Source organism: Rhinolophus sinicus, chromosome 7, assembly GCF_057876585.1.
Source record: "Rhinolophus sinicus isolate RSI-liver-muscle chromosome 7, RSI-T2T, whole genome shotgun sequence".
In the NCBI taxonomy this organism is placed as follows: domain Eukaryota; kingdom Metazoa; phylum Chordata; class Mammalia; order Chiroptera; family Rhinolophidae; genus Rhinolophus; species Rhinolophus sinicus.
Window position 1 is genome coordinate 51,305,546 of NC_142507.1, and position 21,128 is coordinate 51,326,673.

The window sequence follows — 21,128 nt, forward strand, 5'->3', positions numbered from 1 at the left end:
ACATTTGTAAGTGATAATTGCCATCACAAAGGACTCCCGCAGTACAAAGAAAGTGCCTAATAGGACTGGGTGTAAGGCAAGTCCATGTAAGGGACAGCTTCGGTTTGAACTGGGCCTTTAAGATTTGGTAGTTTTCCAGTCAATGCAGTTGTATTGAGACCAGGAGACACTAATCTATTCTCCACAGTAGGTAGCGTGATCTTTTTCAAAATTAGTTGGTCACGTCCCTATTAAAAACCCTTCCTTGAATTATTTTTGCACTTTGAATAAAGTTCAAACTCACAGCCTGCCCTGCCTATGTCTCCAACCTCTTCCATCATCATTCTTCCCTCTCATATATTAAGCTCTCCCTACACTTTCCCTCAACTGTTGTATTGTACTATTTCCCATCTCAGGACTTTTTGCAGCTTTCTGTTTCTGATGGTCTTACTCCAGCTCTTCACATGGCTAGTTCAACCCCATCCTTTGTGTCTCCCTAAAATACTATGGTCACCCAAAGGGGTCTTCTCTATCCTCTCCTTCACTCTGTTTATGCCTTCACGGAACTTAAATCAGAATCCTTAATTACCTTGTTTACTTTCTAATTTGTTTAATGTTTGTTTTTCCCATTAGAATGTAATCCTTATGTCAAGAGACTCACATTTACAACTATATTCGCAAAGTTTAGAACAGTGCCTGGCTCAAAGTAGACATTTGGTACTTATTGAATTAATGATTATCAGAATAGCAAGAAGTTCTGTATGCTTGATGCTGTGTGACTAGGAAATAAAGCTGGAAATACAATTTAAGGCCAAATTGCATGCCATGCTGGGGATTCTGGAATTTATCCTGAAGGAAATAAATTTCCCTACTTCAAGTATTTGCATATTCATTATTTCTAACATTTGTAAATGGGCCTTATTCTATTTTTATTAGCATTTTTCCTTAAATAGACTGACTTTTTAAACAAATTTACACTAAATTTAGATATCATACGTGGAAAATCTATGTTTTTTACTATAAATTCAGATAAAAACGTAACTAGTAAAAATGAAAAATGTTTGCCCATCTACCACCCAAAATCATCACAGGTAATAGTAAGGGTTCACATATAAAACTTTGGGAAATACTGCTAAAGGTGAAGATAGCTAAGTGATTATTTAAGCAAAGGAGTGGTACAGTCATAAGTATTTTAGAAAGAAATCTGACAGTAATATGGAGGATGTTAAAAATGAAGGCAGAGACTAGTTAAAAATGAAGGCAGTGGTCCAGCCCAGAGATGATAAAGGACTGAATTAAGGCAACAAATATAGACAAAACAGATCAGAATGTTTACACAGGAGGTAAACGCAACAGTAAGTGGCTTATTAGATAATGGTTGGGAAGAGTTGAAGATGGATCTGGGGTTCTAGCTTAGATAACTGGGTAGATAATAATTCCAATAACATCTGGGGAATCAGGAGCATGTATGGAGAAGTGGATTTTACTTTGGATATGTGAGTTCACAGAGCTTCTGTTATATTCAGGTGGTGATGTCCACTATATGGAAATATAGATGTTAAGACTCAAAACAGGTTGGGGTGGAAGAAATCTATTTGAGAATCGTGTATGATACAGTTTAGACCACCATAATGGGTGAGATTGCCAGTGGTATGGGTAGAGCTCAAAGAGAAAGGATTAAGGACAAAATCGAGGCTCCTCAAATGTCTGGAGAAGGGGAGGCAAAATGTCTTTCCCCAGCAGTACAATTTTATTTCTACCACCCAAAAAAATACTAATAAAAATTCTTTTTTAGTATACCTATATGTAAGAGAAAGGGTTATTTTCGAGCTCCTCTGATACATAGGTCTCAAGAAAGAGTCAATCTGGCTCACTAGACAAAAATCTATTTTTAATTGTATAAAATTATACATATAAAATACATAGAAAGTACTAAAAAGATAAGTAAAATCTTTAACAGCAAAAGTGTACAGATCAGGGAACAATTTTTCTCAAGTCCTTTGAGATCTTACTTGTTGGTATTCTAGAAAAACAAATCCAGGAAGTGCAAGGCCAAGTTCTTCTCACAACTCACACCCCTTAACACTTCCCCGAGAAAGGAGCATAGGAGAAATGAGGGTTTGTGATTTCCAGATTATAAATATCAATAAAAACTGAATAGATCCACCTATTTTTTAATTTAGGAGCCTCTGCTCCAACCCTACATGTGCTTCATGGAATAGAGAGAAGGGGTGTGGAGAATTCAAAGAAGTCCCTTTCAAGAACTAATAACAATTGTTGCTAGAGTCCTTACCTCTGATCCCATATGTACTGGTCACCAAGATGATTTCAAAAGCAAGAAAGCTGACTTCCATCTTGTCCCTGTCTGATCCAAAAGAACAAACTGTGGCCTGTTTCCTAACCTATTTCTGAAAGCAAAGTGTATAACTGTGAAATGGGAAGTCTAATTGTAAGCACATTATACTTCCCAAGTTCAGGTTAGAAAGTGCATTGAGCTATACTATAGTATAAAGGAGACTACATAAACGAGGGGGAATTATATCTTAGAAGACCTACAAAAAATACTCCCAAAGGTGAATGCTTTCGCTGTACTCCAGATCCCATCTCTCCTCTTCCACCCAGGAGAGAGGTGGGCGGAGAGAACGGTATTAAAAACAAATCACTGATAGCTGATTACTGATGTTCTTCCCCCTCCTGCAGTCTCCCAAGGTTCCAATTAGGAAGTGCCATAATGCCAAAGTCTTATCTGATTTTCCTGATCTACTCATGCTGTGATAGTGTGACAGAAGAGGAGAGAAAACAAGTGTGAATCTAAGGTAGTAGACAGCAGCAACTTCATGGCAGAGAGAGGAACATGGCCCTCTCCAAATAGGACAGATCATTTTTCCAAAGAACAAAATGATGGGAGGAGAGAGAAGAGGGAAATAGGTTTTAACTTTTACCAATCTCTGCAGGCAGGAAGGTCTAAATACAGGGCTTAACTAAGCTGTGTGAGCAGAGGAGGAAGAGGAGGGGAAAGTGAAATACTGAAAACAAGCAACTTCAACCCTGACCCCTTCTGTAGTGTAGAGTATGTCCAGACATCTGGACTACCGGTATGGTATCTATGCCCCAGATGCAACTTAGGTGATCAACCCCTACACATTGTGTTTATACTTCCTCTTGTTCCTGGGCACTTTCTCAGGAATGCTTTAAAAACGAGAAAGCATATCTCCACTTCCTTCCAAATAATAAAGTAAAGAAGCCTCAAAATGAAGGACCAATAGGAGTCAGAGAGGGGAGTAAGGGAGTGGTGGGGAGGGGTGGTGTAAGTTAGGAAATACCGTTACTGGAGGAACAATTCTGTACCAAGTAGGCCCAACTCAAGATAAACCAAAGCAAAAGGCTTCAGACTCATCATAACCTGTTTGAGTCTAAGAAAAGCAGGAATGGGGTAGGGGGCACAGAGCCCTTATTCAAGCTCCCTGGAATTTTCAAAGGAGGAGACATGAACACTTAGTCCACCATCTCATGCTACTGAAATGACTACATAGTTACTAGGAGTGTAAGAGCCAACAAAGCTCCAAAGACAGCCTACTCTTCTTGTAAAGTGGTGTGGAGATGTTTCAAATTAAACTACATCCAAAAACTAGAAGTAAGAAAAGGGATCTCTTAGCAAATAGGAATCCAGGTGTAGAATCCAGGTGTAGAATTTATACACATATATATATCTCTATATTTTAAAGTATAAAATTGAGAAAGTATGTACAGAAATCACACTAAGTCTTAGAAAGGACATATAAAAAAGGGCCTGGAGAGGACGAAGAGTATGTGGGTGGAGGCCTAGCAGTTGGAAGAATGCATATTGCCCAACTGCCCAGCAGCCAACATGAGAATATCTTTCTTCTCCTTGTGGAAGCGCAGCTCCTTGCCTGCCAGCCGGGCTTCATCCAGCTCTCGTTCAGTAGAGGCCAGCTCTCTAGACAGTGCACCTGGCACGCTCTGCTCCCGGCTCACCCAGTCCAATGCCATTTGGTGGCGAATATCATCATCCAGAGCCCGGTGTGAATAATGAGCCAACACTTCCTGGAGGGGGAGAGGAATGTGAAGGTCACCGACAAGGTCAAGGTTCATACCACATTGACCCAAGTGGGACTAGGAACTCAGCCTTGGAGTCCTAACTGAAGTCAACGTAAGTCCTCTAAGAAGATTCTTAAGGGAAACTTCCTGGAGCGGGAAGCAAGGCCGAAAAGACTCACAGCTAAGATTTAAATAGGAAAGATAGTAAGAGTGAAGAGGGCACTTTAAGTCAGGCTTTCAATATTCATAACCTGGTACCCATAGGCCTGCTTATTTCTAACACAAAAGCCACCTCAAAACAGTCCTTCTGCCAGACTCCCCTCACCCATGGGATCTCTTACCTGTCGAGAACACTGTCTTTCCCTCATGGCCTTAAGGCTGCCATTCCAGTGCAGCAGTTGAAAAACTGTCATTAACTCCTGGGGGAAGAAAATAAGAAGTGTCAGGACAGTGATTTATATTGGGAGGTTGCATCAGAATTACGGGGGTCACCTTTACAAAATGTATTTGTGGAGGCCTCTCGTATACCAACTCTGATATGCCCCTGGGGGGAAGGAAGGTATTTATATTTTGAAAAATATTCTAACAGCCTCTCTCCCTTCCTTTGCAATTGAATATCAAAGTATAAAAGATGAGTAGGAGGCACATACATGTACACACACACACACACACACACAGGCTGACACGTTATGAGATTTATTAGAGCCAGGGAAGGAGGTGAAATAGTACCTGGAACTCTAACATTGACTTGCCCTTGTTGGATTCCAACATGAATCGGAAGGCACCAATCCCTGTATTTGGGTTGTCAGCTTCCTCCCTGTTGCCCTGGTAACAGAGGAAAGCAAAAGATAGATTTTCAATCAGCATTATCACCTCAAGCAGCACTGTCCAACAAAAATGTAATTAATATATTTGAATAGCATATTTTATTTAACCCAATGTATTCAAAATATTATTTCAACTGTAATTAATATAAAAATACTAATGAAATATTTCATTGTTTTTCAACGATGGTGTCTCTTTCATGCTTATAGCACGTCAAGTCCTCGGTAGCTACATGTGACTAGCGGCTATTCTACTGGTCAGTGCAGGTCTGGAAGACTCCAAAGTCATTGCACATTGTAACTAGGGTGATAGAGCAAGGTCAACCTGATTTTCCCTATTTTACAGTGGGAACACTGAGACATGGAGAAGAGCCCCGATTTAGCCAAAATAACATGGTGAGTTCATTGGACTAGCCTAGAGGACAACTGAGCAAATGCATTTTAAAGGAAGACAGTAGGATCCATAAGCACAGCAAGCTCTGGGTAGCAGTCTGGCCTCCTAGACATTCACCTTATGTGTCATCTATTGGTGACATGACCCTGCAGGGGTAGAATTAAGACACATTGTCCTACTTGCAAGCCTAATGTGCACAAAGAGCCAATACCATATAGAAGTTAAGAGCATGGACTGGAGCTCCTACTACTCTTGTGGACTTGGTGAAGTCATTTAACCTTTCTGTTCCTCAGTTTCCTCATCTGTAAAATGGGAGTAATGATAGATCTACCTTATAGGATTGTTTTGAGAATTAAATATATTTAACTTTTTTAAATTTGAAAAGTGATAAATATGGTCTAAAAACATCGATCATATAAAATGTGGGTGCATTATTGTACTGGACCTGGTGTCCAGTTACACAACCGAAATTCGTTCTGGTGTAGGCTCTGGTTTGGTGCTATTTGGTGATGCTTTATTATTAATGAGGATAATTCCAAATCCTGGGGCTGGCTGGGACTTCCAAAAGAAGAGTCTCTTCTGGTTTACTGGTGACATTTTTGTCAACCTGATCAAGGAAAATAAGGCCAGGAGACTACCGGGAACACAGGGACCCAACTTCCTCCTCCTGTTCCCTCAGAAGTTGCCTGCTCTTTCTAGCTACTTCCACACCACACCCCAACCTCCCAAGATAAGAACTTTATTCTGCTATCTTTGAGAAAGGGGACAGGGTAGAGTTCAGGAACCAATTAAGTTATATCCAAATTGGGTACATTGTGGGGTGCATTACAATGGGGTTTTACTGTATTTGTAGCACACCTAAAATAACACCAGGCACTTAATAAGTCCACCATAAATATACCACTTACTATTATTACTTATTATTTGTTCTCACTGTGCTAGAATCAACAAGAAGTCAGAACTACTCAAGAGCAACCCATATGGTTTTTGTGGCTCATGAGAAACAACCATGCCGCACGTAGTTAATCTTTGTGGGGGATTTAGAAGTGAAAAACCAGAGGGAGGAAGGACAAAGGTAACCTTCACTATTAGGAGTTAAGGCTGTGAAGCAAGCAACAATTTTCATTTTTGTCTAGAATTGTCCAAAGTGATACCTTATTCAGTACCTCCAAAATTGTCCATGATATGACACATAGAAAATAATGATCATATCTGTACAGTCAGCTGGGTATAGAGAGGAGGGTGCTGGCAGAGCACCTTACCAGTGGAGGCTGTGGGGCAGAGGAGACTGTCTGCCCCAGGCCTTGCTCTGTCCCCTGAGAGTGGAGGGGATCAACATTATGGCACATCTGTAACCCATTTGGAGTACATCAGAGTGGCATGACCCATCAGTCGGGAAGTTCTACCTCACATAACACTTCTACACCTAACATGGTTATAAATGAACTCCATCTGTTCAATAAGCATTTAATCACAGAATACTTGATAAGTGGTAAGCACATTCGCATATAATTGGAAAGGAATTAGAGTTCATTTAATTCAACCTACTTATTTTACCAGTGAGGAAACTCAGACCCACAGAGGTTAGGTGATTTGTCAAGACACAGTACACGATAGTGTCAGATTCAGGACTTATAAAGAACAAAAGCGAAAAGCAAAGAATGTGGTCATCTCTCTTTCCCCATGGTTACGACCAAATGAAAATTGTTATTCTGGAGAAGGGGGATTCTATCGGGATATTCATAAGAAATCCATTAAGTTCTCAGTTTGGGGGGTTAATCAAAGAGGAAAAGCGGCATGAGAATAATAACGGTTTACTTTTATTTCTTTACTTTTACTGTACTTTGGAGTAGACACTGCTGGTGACCTACCCAACATCTATTGCCTTTTTCCTTTCTTTAGAACCTTAATTTTGTTCTAGTGTCTACTCATCTCCCATGTGCCTCAGGGAAGTGATTTTATCCTAACTCCAGTGGGTAAATCCTAATCCCCTATAGGGCAATTGCCTGTAATTTGTGTGTTTTTTTTTGGGGGGGGAGAGTTGGTAATTGGTTTTAAGGTGGGAATTCTGGCCACTGGGAGGTAGAAGGGGGAGATCTGCTGGGATAAGATTCTTTTCTACTAAAGACTCTAGAGATGATGGTCTCTTTCTGTCTCTGAATGTAGTTATATCTATTTAATGTCTAGAATTCTGTAGCCACCTTGCACCCTGAGGGGAGCCAGCCCAAGGACAAAGCCAGTATCTAGAAGATGAATGAGTGGAGAGATGGAAAGAATTTGAGACAGTAGATAATGACATTCTTGATCCATGGATTCAACCAGCCCTGAAATGTGCCTTACTCTGGACTTCCTATCCATTCAGTTCCTTTATTTATTCCCTTAAGTCAATTTGAAGTGAGATTTTCTATTACTTGCATCCAAAGGCATCTAAATAGATAACATGTACTGAGTGCTTGAATATGTTCTCTTTTATCCAATAATCCTATGTGACAGGTATAATCGTGGTTCTATTTTACAGATGAGAAAACTGAGACTTAGATAAAGTAACTTGCTCAAAGTCACATTGCTAGTAGAACCATAATTTCCAAAACAACGAATTCAGAGCCCATGCTCATAACCACTACTTTCTATGATCCAAACTAATATTTCATTTTATAATATATTAGGTGACAAGGGTGACAAATGCACTTTCTTCATTTTAATTGGCTTTGATTAATATAAAAATGTATTTATTCCCTGCAGACACTGCTCACTGGGGCAAAGAGTAATGGGAGAAAAACAGATGGGTCCTAGGTAACGTATGGTTTAAAATATTCAACACTAATCCACAAAACACGTAACTGAAGCAGAATATGTCATTACATCTTAAATGCAAAGAGAACAGAAAACTGGTCTGGCTTTATCACCCTGTCAGTGAACTTGTGGGAAGAAAGAAGAAGGCAGTGTTAACTTCTAAGATGTACTCTAAGCTAGAAAAACGTGTAAGTCGCCTTGGGTTCCAGTCTTGGCTCTATCACTTATTAGCTCTGTCACTTTAGGTAAACACTTCACTTCTGTGTTTTTAGTTCCCTCATCCACGAAACAGGGGTAATAATAGTATTTATATCTCATAGGATTGTTGTGAAGCTCAAATGAGATAAAATACATATAAATCCCTAGCATAGTCTCTGGCGCAAAGTAAATGCTCAGTTAGGATTCGCTATGGCTATCATCATTGTCGTCATCATCTGAAAGAGCACATGTTCCTTTTAAACAGAGTAAATAAATTATCCTCCCCCTTCCTTGAAAGGAAAAAAGACAAGACACTGTATTATAAAGTATTCTTTATTCATAAGATGAAGTAATGGAGGCAGGAGACAAGTGACCATAAAAACAGTCATATAAGAAAAGAAAAGAACAGAACAGAGAAGGAAGAAGGGACTACGGTCTTCAACCAAAATTGGGAAAAGCAAAATTCCATTTTTATTTTGGAATAGCTCTAAAATTCCATAAATTTTGATTCAAGGTTTCTAGATCAAGAGACAACATAACAGCAAAAACAAACACATATATAGAATAGAGACTGAGACATAGGGAGCATATAATACAAAAGATTTGACAGAGGGGGGAAATAAACAGAAAGAACAGAGATGTAGATAGGAAAGAAAACAAGACTTCCCAACCAGCCAGTTCTCCCATCCCCACTCTCCTTCCTTCCAACTCCAAGTAACTTACATTGAAAGATGCCAGGGCCTCAGAGACACTCTTCTCAATGAACTCATCAGTGATTCTTCGGGAAGGATGTTCATTAAAAACAGAGTTCATTAGTGCAATCTTTGCAGCACTCCGCCGGGCCTCAGCTTTTGTGGGGCAAAACTAGGGAAGGTAGAGAGAAAGAAAATAAGTGTGCATCGAAGAGAGAAAAGGAACAATGGGAGGGAAACACTTGGGACAGAAGACACTTGGACATTCTTTGGTTAACTCAGTTTGTTCAACACCGCCTCCAAAGTTTTTATTGTAAAAAGGTCAGGGCATTTGGAAACATCATTTTGATTCAACATCCTGAAGTCATTAAGGAACTGGAGATGGCTGTAGCTCAAATGCAGAATGAGGAAGGCTGCTGAAGTCAGCATATAAGTATTGGATATGAAAAATAGCCCCGTTTCAACTGTCAACAGAATTAATTACCAAAAGCCAGATTCTGGCCAGCTTGTTAGAAATCTGCATCTTGTTTTCTTGTTCTGTGGACAGGAAAGATTTTTTTTTATCCCTCTAGGTAACCTAAGATTAGAACAAAACTGCATCTAGGCTGCTTCTATAGAGGAGACCTCTAAGTCTCTATCAAAAGCACCCATCTGGGATTCTTGGACTTGATTTTTAGCTATGAGCAGCCAGTTCCCCCAATAATGTAGTGAGTCAAGGAGCTATCCCTGAGTAGAATCCAAGGTCTGAAGAAGGAATTGGTAGTCTTTTTCTTTTTCTTTTTTTTTAGAAGCAAGGAGTGGCTAGGGGAAGGAAAGCTGACCCAAGGAAAACAAGAAAAAATAATGTTTTAAATCATGTTTTCACATGGTATCCAGCATACGAGTAGGTGTCACAGAACAAGTCTGATCTTCAGAGGTCTTAAATAACTCGACCAGATTTCTAGTAGTATTCCTTTATAATTCATTTTCACTGGCTGCTTCAAAGGCCTCTGTGCCCTTTGTCGTTTATGATTAGGATTAGAGAAAAGGAAGAAAAGTGATATTACAGTTTTAAAAAGTAGACCAGGATATGCTCGCTACTTAACCATCCTTAATATCAATAGTTCCCAATTTCCTTTAATTGACCAGTCTCTCTGAGACGGCATATGGACTTGGCACATTAATGCTAAGCCTTCTTGCTTCTTCAATTTCTCTGTTTCTACTTCTCTATTTACTAACCCGCTGCCCATTCTACTGTATAGTGCTGTTTCTGAAAAGGTTTATCTGTGAAGAAAACCAGCGGGAGAAATGTCACCTGCTGAAGTGGATATAAAAGAGAGCAACTAAAAGGGGCCATGATAGATAATTCTACTCTTTCAGGAAATAACAGAAATCAAATTACTATAATGGTCGAGCTTTGAGCATCACCATAAAATAATCAAATCTTTCTTCAATAATATGATGAGGTGGGAGAAGGAAGGAAAGATCTTATTCTCTAGAAGAGAAAGCATAAACATTAGTCATCCTTGGACATTTATTTATTTCTCTGAAAGAGCTGATGTTCTGAGGGGAAAAGACTTAGTCACCTGATTTGAAATGAAGCTTCCTTAGGACTGTTTGTGTTTGAGAAAGGAACTGATCTGCGATGGCACTGATTCGTGCAATAGATTTATTAAGTGACCACTCTGGGTGGTGAGTTTGGCGGTTGGAATGTAAAACTGAACAAGGAAGAAGACAGACATTCTCTCTGCCTCCATGGAGCATCGTCCACTGGGAGAGAGAAACAATCAGTTACAATATGTTGTGATACGTGATATGATAGGGGAAGTTCAAGGTGCGATGGAAGCACATAGCGGGCGTTATGCTTTTGTTCTCTCCTCAGAATTCCCACCCAGACTCTAAGTTGACATTTCGGAAAGCTACCTTCCTATCTGCAACGTGACAAATCTGTTTTTGGTGACAACATTCACGCTAGTCAAATTTCTCGTTACGCTGTAATAGCCACCTCTCTTTTCATCATCATGTATTACACGTCTTTTGTATAACTGGAGAACGCTAGTACTAGAAAGACTTCAGACATGATCTAACCTATCTCCTTCATATTACAGGTAGGGAAACTGAGGCCCAGAGAAGTTACCTGACTTGCTTTGATGGAAGTCAGGGAAATGAGACTTTGGGTCTAATTCTTATATGAGTACTATTTTCACCACCCGGTACCTCCCCTTTGATCTCTTAGAGAACTCAAACATTGCTTTCCTTAGTAATTGCCTATGAAAAAGGACAGATAAGGAGTATTAGTCTGTGTCCTCAAAAAGAGATGGCAGGAAGTTGGAAAGCCAGATCAGAATATGGGGTAGGAAGTCTGATATACCAAGTAAGGGCATTTTCATAACTGCCCACATTCAAAGTGGGTTTGCGGTATTGGAGGCTGAAAGGAAAGCAGGAACTGAGGTTCTTTTGTGGTCAAATGTACCACAGCTGTTTACCAGAATGATTTGCCCAGAACTGGTTCAGGTCCTCACATATGTGATTTCAGACAGAGATTTAATGGCCAAAGTGATGGAGAAAGCCATTACCGGCACAACTCTTACCTGGAAACTCCCAAAGCAACTTCCCCCAGGCAAGGTGACATAGCAGACATAGGGAGGGCTGTTGGAGGGAACCATCTCATAAACCACGAGAGCCCCATTCTTCAAGTCAGCCCCCCGGGACTGCTTCATCTGCCAGAATTCCTGAAGTGCCTCCACCACGTTCACTACAAAAAGAGAAGTGGTGAAGTTCAGCAATGAGAGCACCTCTCAGGGGCGCTCTGCTTCCACACCGTATGTGTAACCGGTACCGACACTGAGTCTACTCTCCTTAGCTCCCTACCTATCACCATTTGAAAGCATTTAACAACTAACAAACCTAGACTGTAATTAAGTAATTGCATAGGAAGAGCAGAGGACGCCTGCCCTCCTCCCCCACCTCTCTAGTTCACATTTTGATGAGTCCTAGACACCAAAGGTGAATAACTTAAATGTTGGAGGCAGAGTTTCCAAAGTCAGCAGGCCATTATCACTGCCTGATGAAGTGCAAATAGATTATTCCACAACTGGTCAGCTGGCCTCGAATAATAATCACCACCACAATCATAAGTGCTAACATTTACTGAACACTTATTGTATGTCACACATTTCTCTAAGTGCTTTACCCAGTTAATCACAATGACCTTATGAGGCACGTACTTTTATTATCCCCATTTCACGGATGAGAGAAACGAGGCATAGAAAGGTTAAATAACTTGCCCAAGGATATAATAGCTAGACAGTAGCAGAGAAAGAATTCAAACCCAAGCAATCTTGGTTCCAGAGTCAATGTTCTTAACCATCATGCAATACTGCCACTCAAGGAAATACGGTCTTATTAGCTATTCTCAAGCCTATCCTTCTGGTGAGCAAACCCATGGCCAGGTTTCTTTTCCATCCTGGAATACTGTGTGTATACTATGTATGAGAGAGAGGGAGCGGGGAAGGGAAAGACAGAGAGAAATGAATTTCTCTTCTGAGGCTTTCCCTAGACATAAATAATTTTTGGAGAAACTGTATATTGGGAGATACTCTTCCACAGGTCTCTTGCATTCCTTTCCATCTTGCGGGGTCTGCCAAGATTTCAAGGGCCTGACTGCTCTTTATTTGGGCCATTTCTCAGGGCTGTGTTTGCAGCAAGAAACCTTGACAGATAGGTCACAAGCTTGCTTACTGTTTGCTATAAAATGTCAGGTTCCCCAAACTTAGTGTTCCTCTTGTGTAACATAACTCATGGCCTGTGCAAGCGTCTGCCTGCGGCCCCCACATCAGGCTTGGGAGGCAAGGGGAACCGATACAAACAAGCATGCTGCTCATGCTACTTGCTGTGCTGTGAGTAACAAAGTCCTTTGTCTCTGATCCAGAAGTCTCTTGACTTCTGCCAGCATCTATGAAACAGTAACTGGCTAACCCATTAGTTGTAGATAGGGTAAAATCAAACTCCAGAGCTGACACTGTATTCCAGAACAGTTCCCCTCCTCCCCCGATACTTGGGCTCAATCATTCCACAAATATCTATTGAGTACCTACTGTGTGCTAGACTCTGTACTGGTGCTAGGTAGGCTACAATCGTGAGCAACACCATATACTGTTCCTTTCCTTTATGTAGGTTACAGTCTAAAGCCAGAGAGAGATATTAACCAAATAACCTCGCACAAATGAAAAGTAGCCAGTGTGATACGTGCTATAAAGGAGGGCTAGGTGATGGGACATGTTAGAGGAACATCTGACCTAGTTAAGAAGGTCCAAATAAAGCTGCCCTGATGAGGTGATATTTATAAGCGTAGCTATGAATATGAATTCACTAGGCGAAGGTGAGAGAATAGTGCTCCGAGCAGAAGGAAGAGCAGCGTGTACAAAGGCTCTGCAGCAGCAGGGAGCATGGTGAATAAAGGAACCAGTGTGGCTGGAAAAGAGAGAGTGAGGGGAAGTGTAATGTAAGATGAGGTTGCAAAAGGAAGCCGGAACCAGACCAGGTTGGACCTTGGAGGCCATGTCAGAGTATTTACAAAATAAAGTTTTTGCTTTATCTTAAGAGCAATGGAAAGCAATGGAGGGTTTTCAATGGAAGGAAGGAAGATGTCAGTTTGCCTTTGGAAAGGATCACTTTGACTAAGGTTCCAAACATTTCAAACGGCTTTAACTAAAGCCTCATAGGAAGTTATCACAAGCATTCTCCACTCTCTTCCAACATGACCACTCTCTACTCTCAGTTACAATGAGGACTCCTTCATTCTTTTATATTGTGTTAGTTCAGGTCTGCCAAGGAGAAGACATTAAGATGAGGGAGACATGCAAGGGATTTATGAGGGAGGGAGGAGGAGAAGGGAGAGCGTTCAGACCATGCAGAAGGTCTGCCACCTGTGGAAGGAGAGAAGGAAAGAAGGAGGTTTGGATACGAGAGACTGCATAAGTGTGTGTGGCAACCTTGCAAATGTGCTGTTCCAAGAAAGGTTTGGCCAGGCCAGTGGGAAGTCCTTAAGCCAAAGGAGCCCCACATCTCACCAGGATGTGCCCGAGTTAGAACCCCTGCTGTGCTCAGTCACTGGCTGGGAGCAGCCTGTAGGACAGGCAGCCTCAGTGCACAAGTGGCAATGGACCTAGAGGGGACAGCAGCTTACGGCTGTCAGTCAATTATGCTCCCTGCCCCAGGAGATGGGAACAGCACATTTGCATGGTTGCCACACACACTTTAAACAAAAATTTGAGCACACAATAGCACAAAAATTTGAGACATCAGAGATGCAAAGATAAATAACACATACTCCCTGCCAGCAAGGTGTTAAAAAATCTAGTGGTCACTTATAACTGTTATTTCACCTGTTCTTAACTGGAGCAAGGCCTCCGTGTACCAGCCAGAGTTTGAAAAGCAGCATAAGCTCTTTTCTAACACCCTATATTAAACTGACTTTTTAGAATGTTCATTCTTCCATTAAAAGACAGCATGAAAAGGAAACTCTCTTTCCCACCCTTAGTTTTGGCAGGGGCTCTTCAAAGGTCACTGCTGCCCAGAACGCTTAGCCATCTTTGTTCTTTCCATTGAGATCTTTTCAGCCCCAGTTCTCTGTTTGAGACAATTTAGCACAATGCACTGGATGACAGCTCTCCTGACATGCAAACAACAGGGAGAATATTGAAATAAAGAGGGAAGGGAGGAGACCGCTATAATGGGGAAGGTCCCACTAAAAAGCATATGTCTATTCTATATCCAGTTAAATCCCTTTGGGCACCCAGTACAGGACTATTTTTTTTTTTTCATGATTACTTAAAGGCAAAGGAAATAGGGAGCCTTATTTCACAAATATAAATATAAAATGGAAAATTGGGTACGTGCTCAGGAAAAAAATCAATTAATTGTGATCTGCATATGAAAATGCTCATAGCCTCATTAATTTTTAGGACTTTAGAGGTCATCTAGTCCAACTCAAGCTAAGGAAGGGTAAGTGACTTGAGTGAGGTCACACAGCGGTGGCAGAGTTAGGGGCATGAATGTACATATCCTGATGCCAATGTTTTTTCAATTTGGGAATCTTAACCCAGGGCCCAAGGTGTCGTGCAAGGATGAGCTTCATGGGGGTTCCAAAGTCCCCTAAAACTCTAACAAAATTATGTGTGTGTGCATATGACTATTTATATGTGTGTGGGGAGAGGGTGGTGCCCATAGTTTTCAGAAGATTCTCAGTGAGGAACCGTGGATCTAATGGTTTACGTAAGGATGGTTAAAGAACAGGAGGTAGGAGTTTCGTGATGACTAAGACATCCATATTTGACAGCTGCAATTGCTATTTGGGAGTCACTGATGGATGCTGTGCTAAAGGAACAAGGAAGACCGAGATAGCGAGGAATATTTAATTACTTGTACCATGACGCTGAACGGCAACAAAAGGAGAATAATTTCACTTTTGCTCTTGGGAGATAAAATATTAGATGACTGTCTAAGTGGGATGAGAGGGACAGATTGCATATCTACCAGAGTAAAAATGTTACAACAGCACAGGAAATTACAGCTAACATTTTATATCATAAAAATAATTTTGTGGTGGAGGAGAATGGATTAATAGATAATGAAATGGAAAGGTGAGTGAGAAGATTCTCTCTGGTGAAGGATGGCTGAATAAACTATCCTGGCTTAATTCACGTTATTCTGAAGATAGAAAAGCTGGTTAACAATATTTCATTGATATTTCCTACTTCAATTTGTAGAAGGTACCCCCAAATAGCCCAAGGTACACAGAATCTTTGGAAGGGAGGGACTGCAAAGTGACAGTGACTTTGGGAAAGGACAACGGTAGCCTGAATCATGCACCCTGCCAAGATGCCCATGTCCTAATCCTTGGAACCTGTGAATGTGACTTTATGTGGCAAAGATTTTGCAGATGTAACTAAGTTAATTATCTTAAAATGGGGGGATTGTCCTGGACTATTCAGGTGGATTCTAAATACAATCACAGATGTCCTTAGAGAAGGATATTTGATGAAACCAGAAGAGGAGAAGGCAGTGTGACCACGGAGGCAGAGAGTGGAGTGATGCAGTCACAAGCCGAGGACTGCTGGCAGCCACCAGAAGCTGGCGGAGGTAAGGAAACAGATTACTCCCTAGCGGCTCTGCAGGGAGAACAGACCTGCTAACACCCTGATTTGGGCCCAATGATACTGATTTTGGACTTCTGTCCTCCAGAACTGCAAGAGAAGAAATTCCTGTTGTCTTAAGCCACCAAAGTTGGGATAATTTGTTGGAGCAACCACAGGAAACTAATACAGGGTGTAATGCAACATTCCAAAAATTGGAACTATTCAGACCAATCAATTTAACTCCACAGTCACTTACAGGCAAAGAAGCTATTCTGTGATTCTGAGGAAAAGGAACAACTGAACAGAAAATGCCTCACAAGCTTCACTTGTTCAACCTAGTGGAAAGCTGGGCAGAATTTCCAATCACATAACCATATTGTGATAAACATGGAGAGCAATAATTAAAAAGAAAACAGGGTTGAATAGGGCAATGCAGAAGTTACCTAGCAAGGAAACTCATTCATGCCAGTTTAGAGATTGCCAGCTGTCAAACATTAGGAGAAGGGGACTAAATGCCATGTGGGAAAACGGGGTACAGGGAATGGTAATGCTAACAATAGCTGCAATGTGCACAGTCTGCAAAGCATTTCCAAATGCATAATAGCAACGACTCATTGAGTGCTATGTGCTGCAGCCTTTACTTTCATTATCTCATTTAATCCACACAAACCCATCAAGATAGGTATTCTACTATCCATTTTACAAAAAGTGAACAAGCTAAGGACAGGCCACAGTGGCAGAACTAGGATTCAGAGCCACTATTTGTTTGCCTCCAAAGCCAGCTCTCTTTCTATTGTAGTGCCCTGCTTTATTTCGCCATTAATCCTCGCACATGCTCTGTAAAGTGGACTGTGAGCTCCATGAAGATAGGGACTAAGTGTCTGTCTTGTTCACCACAGCAGCTGGTGATCAATAAATATTCGTTAGACGAATGAGCAGAACAGCTGAGGCCTAAAGAGATTAAGCAATTTATCCAAGATCACACAGCCACTCCTTGACAGGGCCAGGTTCCCTGATTCCAAATCCCACGCACTACAAACTACGATCCTACAACATACTGAGCTATGTGTGTATCTTGGGCAGGGATATTGTGGTGGGGGGGGGAGAGGGGAGATATAGGACAAGCAGGTGAAATAACAGAAGGTTTTTAAAAAATATATAAATGCTGAGATCCTACATGAGTGGAGGTAAAGCCAAAGACCACGGCTGGAAAAGGTGAATTTGGCACAGTCAGAAGATGAAGGATGTGAATTGAAGATGAGGCAGTAAAGCACTGCTGGATCGGGGAATGGTCTGGGCAAAGACCAAAGTAAATTATATTCAGGGGAGCAGAGCCAGCGCCCAAATACCATACCATCAGTCACAAGGGTATGTGGGTGCATGCCAGTGGCAGTTTTGCCTATTAATCGAAGCAGAATAAGTGATTCCATGTGGTGAAGGAATTCTGAGCCAAATCGGGAGAGTCTCTGCTTGCCTGAAGCTGAACTATCTGCCAAACTCTCCCAAAGTACTGGCTGGACACCCAGACTGGAAATGAGAAACTCAAAAATAATGAGGACGGTGGTGGGAGGTAAGGAGGTTGGAAGAGAGACGTGCCGCAGAGTCTGAAGCTCGACTGATTGCTCTTTGTCAGTTCCATCCCCTTGTTCCCTCATCTTTTCTGAGGAAATGAAAAAGTTTTTACAGGACACTCAATTTAGACACCAAACCAGAGGCTTTCCAGGTAACACAGACAAGAAAAAGGGTAACTCCTCTACAATTTTAATAAACGCCTGTAAGTTTCCAAGAGGAAGGATTCACATTTAGAGTGACCACTCCTGGCTACTCCTTGAGGCAGACCTTCCCTTGGTCTCAAAGGAATCTGAAGCAGTAGGACAATAGATGATGGCAGTTCCATCACAGCCCTGTTAAATGTAGGAATTAAGCTAGAAAAACAACTGTATTCCCTCCTGACGAATTCCAGAATCATACTCATTTGTATTCCCAGCACCTAGCACAGTGACCGCCCCACGGCAGGAATTCAAAGTGTTGAACAAAGGGAAACTGACGGTAAACATATCATTGGGCACAGATAACAAAATGGATCTAAAAATCTGTTTTCATAGGAATCTTTGGGTTTACACTGTCAGGATTTAAGAGTGGGACAAAATGAGACATGTTCTTCCCAAGGAACTATGAACCAGTTAATTTGAGACAACACTCATCATTTTTTCAAGTGCCCATCAAGAGTCAGGTGCAATATCTCATTTAATCCCCATAACCCTCAAGGACACTGAAGCTCAGTGAGGTTAAGTCACTTCCCCAAAGACATAGCTGGCAAGTGACAGAAATTTCATCTGGGATTTAATCCAGACTTGTCTGACTCCAAACCATGTGTGTGCTCTTTTCACTACACTTTTTTAGGGAGAGGAAAAAAAAAAATTACTGTCTATAGAGAAAGCCCTGTAACATTTCTCTACATTATTACTAAGCTAGAAAGGTAAAGATATAGTCACTTCCAGGTCAGGCAGGACCTGCCCAACTAGAGAGGAGTGATGTCTCAGAAATTCCAGACCTAAATTCTATATACCACACCCCTCACTATATATTCCTTATTACACTATAGATCTGGAGCTCAAACTCAGGAAATGCCGCACTGGTTAAACAAAAACAACAAAGAAAATCCTCAAATCTCCCTTCTCAGAAGCCCTAGAAATTAGGCATCTTTAAAATGAACATTTCTAATGGAAATCGGGTTTCTGCCTGGCTCATTTCCACAGAATTTAACATGGAGAGAGCCAAGGCCTGGGATTTATCCTCAGTTCCTGGGCAAGGGCCAGGAAAACAGGGCCAGACAGACAGGCCTGAGTTGAGAGGCTCCATACTTAAAAAGACACCAAAGTGAGGTACTAAGTCACAGGAAGCTGGTGTGAGCTCAATAGTATGGGTCCAGATTTAAAAACACAGTCATTATAAGTGACTTGTGAAGGCACTACCGATTTCCCAGTAAATCTGAAGTTGCATTGGAAAGTTCAGAGTGACGCTAAGTAAGAAAAGAATTAAGAAATCAAGGAGATGGTGTCAGCGTACAGGGGAATCCAGGAATTGCTGAGATCACAGAAGAAAGACTGAGACGGTATGGATGAGAAACGTCTTGGATCTGAGATAAAGGATAGGATCCCACACAATAGGGAGCCGTCCTCAAAGGCAGAGAGATGTTACCGCTACAGGAGGGATTCTATTTCTGAATGAGAAAAGGTTGGGAAGAGGGCTCTATCTGTAACAAGGAATCCCAGGAGAAAATAGTAGTAACTCAATAAAGGGGAGGGGGTGAGAGGCTTAGGCGTGTGTATGAGTGTGTGTGTGTGTGTGCGTGTGCGTGCGCGTGCGTGCGTGTGTGTGTGTGTGTGTAGCCCAGAAGGAAACTCCCCAAAAGGAAATGCATGTGAGGGCTCTACGCCAGGAAAAGCGATCCAGAGGACTGTGGGAGCAAGGCTCCCGTACAGAGGGTGTCCCGCAGGAGGCCAGACCCGCACTCACCTCGGCCATAGCCCTGCGTGTGCTTGGCGAAGCTCCTCACCACGGCCTCCACGGCCTCCCGCAGGACTGCCGGGCTGCCTGGGGCGCCGGGAGGCAGTGGCAGCCCGGAGGCCCCGGACAGGAGCAGGGGCGGCGGGGGCGGTGCGGGGGGCGGTGGGGCCGGCGGGGGGCCCACGGGGGGTGTGGCGGGGGCAGCCGCGGCCCCAGTCACTCCAGGCCGCAGTGCTCTCAGAGTGCCCCTCCCGCTGGTGCCCACTCCAGGCTGCAACCGCTGAGCTCGCATAGTCTCCATCCCTGCCGCCAGTGGAGTAGCGGCCGGGAGCCTGCCAGCCTGGCGAGCTAACGGTCCCAGCCACCCCCGCCAGCTAGCGCCCAGGGACTGAAGGCGGTGCCGGAGCCCAGCCGTCAATCAAGCGGGGGCGGGGACGAGCCAGGTCCTATGCCAATCACCAAAGGGGGGCGGGAGCTGGCGGGAGCTGGCGGGCTGCAGCTCAGCCGTAGGCAAATTATTGCGGAGGGCGGAGGTTCTGAGCACCCAATTGCAAAGAGAGAAAGCGATAGCCTCCACCCGAAAGAAGCTTAGCTTGGGCGCCGTCTTTGGGAACACTAGAAATTCCCTGGGGCGAGGCTGGGGCGTGGGGGGAAATAGGCCTGGAAGCAAGTCTGTGGGAATTGTAGAGTGAGAAGATACTTAGAGATCATTTGTCTGACTACTCATTTTATAGATGAGGAAACTGGCTCAGAGAAGTGGTGTGACTTGTCCAAGATCGCATGCAATTGGTGGTGGAGTTAAAGCAATGAACGAACGATGCTGACATTTAATGAGCCAATATTTACTTACTATATGTCAGACAGTATGCAATGCACCTAGTGCATTGTCTTATTTAATAAACACAATCACTAACTAGATTTTAGCATTTTATGGTTAAGGAAACTGATACTCCATGAGACTAAATAAAATTGCCCAAAATTAATAGCTAGGAGATGGCAAAGGGGAGGGTCAGACATAGGTCTTCTGATGCCCAATATTTTGATCTTTTCATTATATCACATGGCTGGGTAATTTTCTGATTTCACCTGTTCTAAGTTGGGGGGAGTAAGAAAGAGTAAAAGGGGCTGCTCTCTTACCTCCCATTAGAGTGAGGAAGAGTTAGAATATATGCAGAAAACTAGCAAACTGAGAGGTCCAGGGGGCAGATTGAGACAGGTACCCTTGTTCATAGAACCTGTCAGGCTAGGGTCTTCTGATGACTCATGCGCGTGCGTACACACACACACACACACACACACACACACATATCCTTTGTCAGTTGACCATATCATGCCATTTTTACCTAGGTCAGGTTATATACTAACTCCTCTTTTCTCCTCTCTTTCCCTCTCAATATGTCTCTCTCTACCCTACTGTGGCTCTGAAATCAAGGATGAGGAAATAGAAAGCAGAAGAAAATGGATGAAATGAACCTGGTGAGATGAAAGTTAGAACCCTGAGGAAAAACTTAGGAGTGCTCAAGAAATAGGAAGCTTGAAAGAGGGACAGTTAATCTACTGA

General features: G+C 42.3%; 1 protein-coding gene across 1 annotated transcript; it reads right to left on the reverse strand.

Annotated features, from left to right (window-relative positions):
• Positions 1–1,849: 1,849 nt before the first annotated feature.
• On the reverse strand, positions 1,850–19,956 carry LIX1L (limb and CNS expressed 1 like). Its single transcript, XM_019739865.3, has 6 exons — positions 19,577–19,956; positions 11,510–11,673; positions 8,971–9,111; positions 4,768–4,863; positions 4,380–4,457; positions 1,850–4,044 (listed from the first exon to the last, which is right to left on the reverse strand). Exons 1-6 carry the CDS (start codon positions 19,866–19,868, stop codon positions 3,802–3,804), a joined length of 1,014 nt encoding a protein of 337 aa, XP_019595424.2. The 5' UTR covers positions 19,869–19,956; the 3' UTR covers positions 1,850–3,801.
• Positions 19,957–21,128: the final 1,172 nt, after the last annotated feature.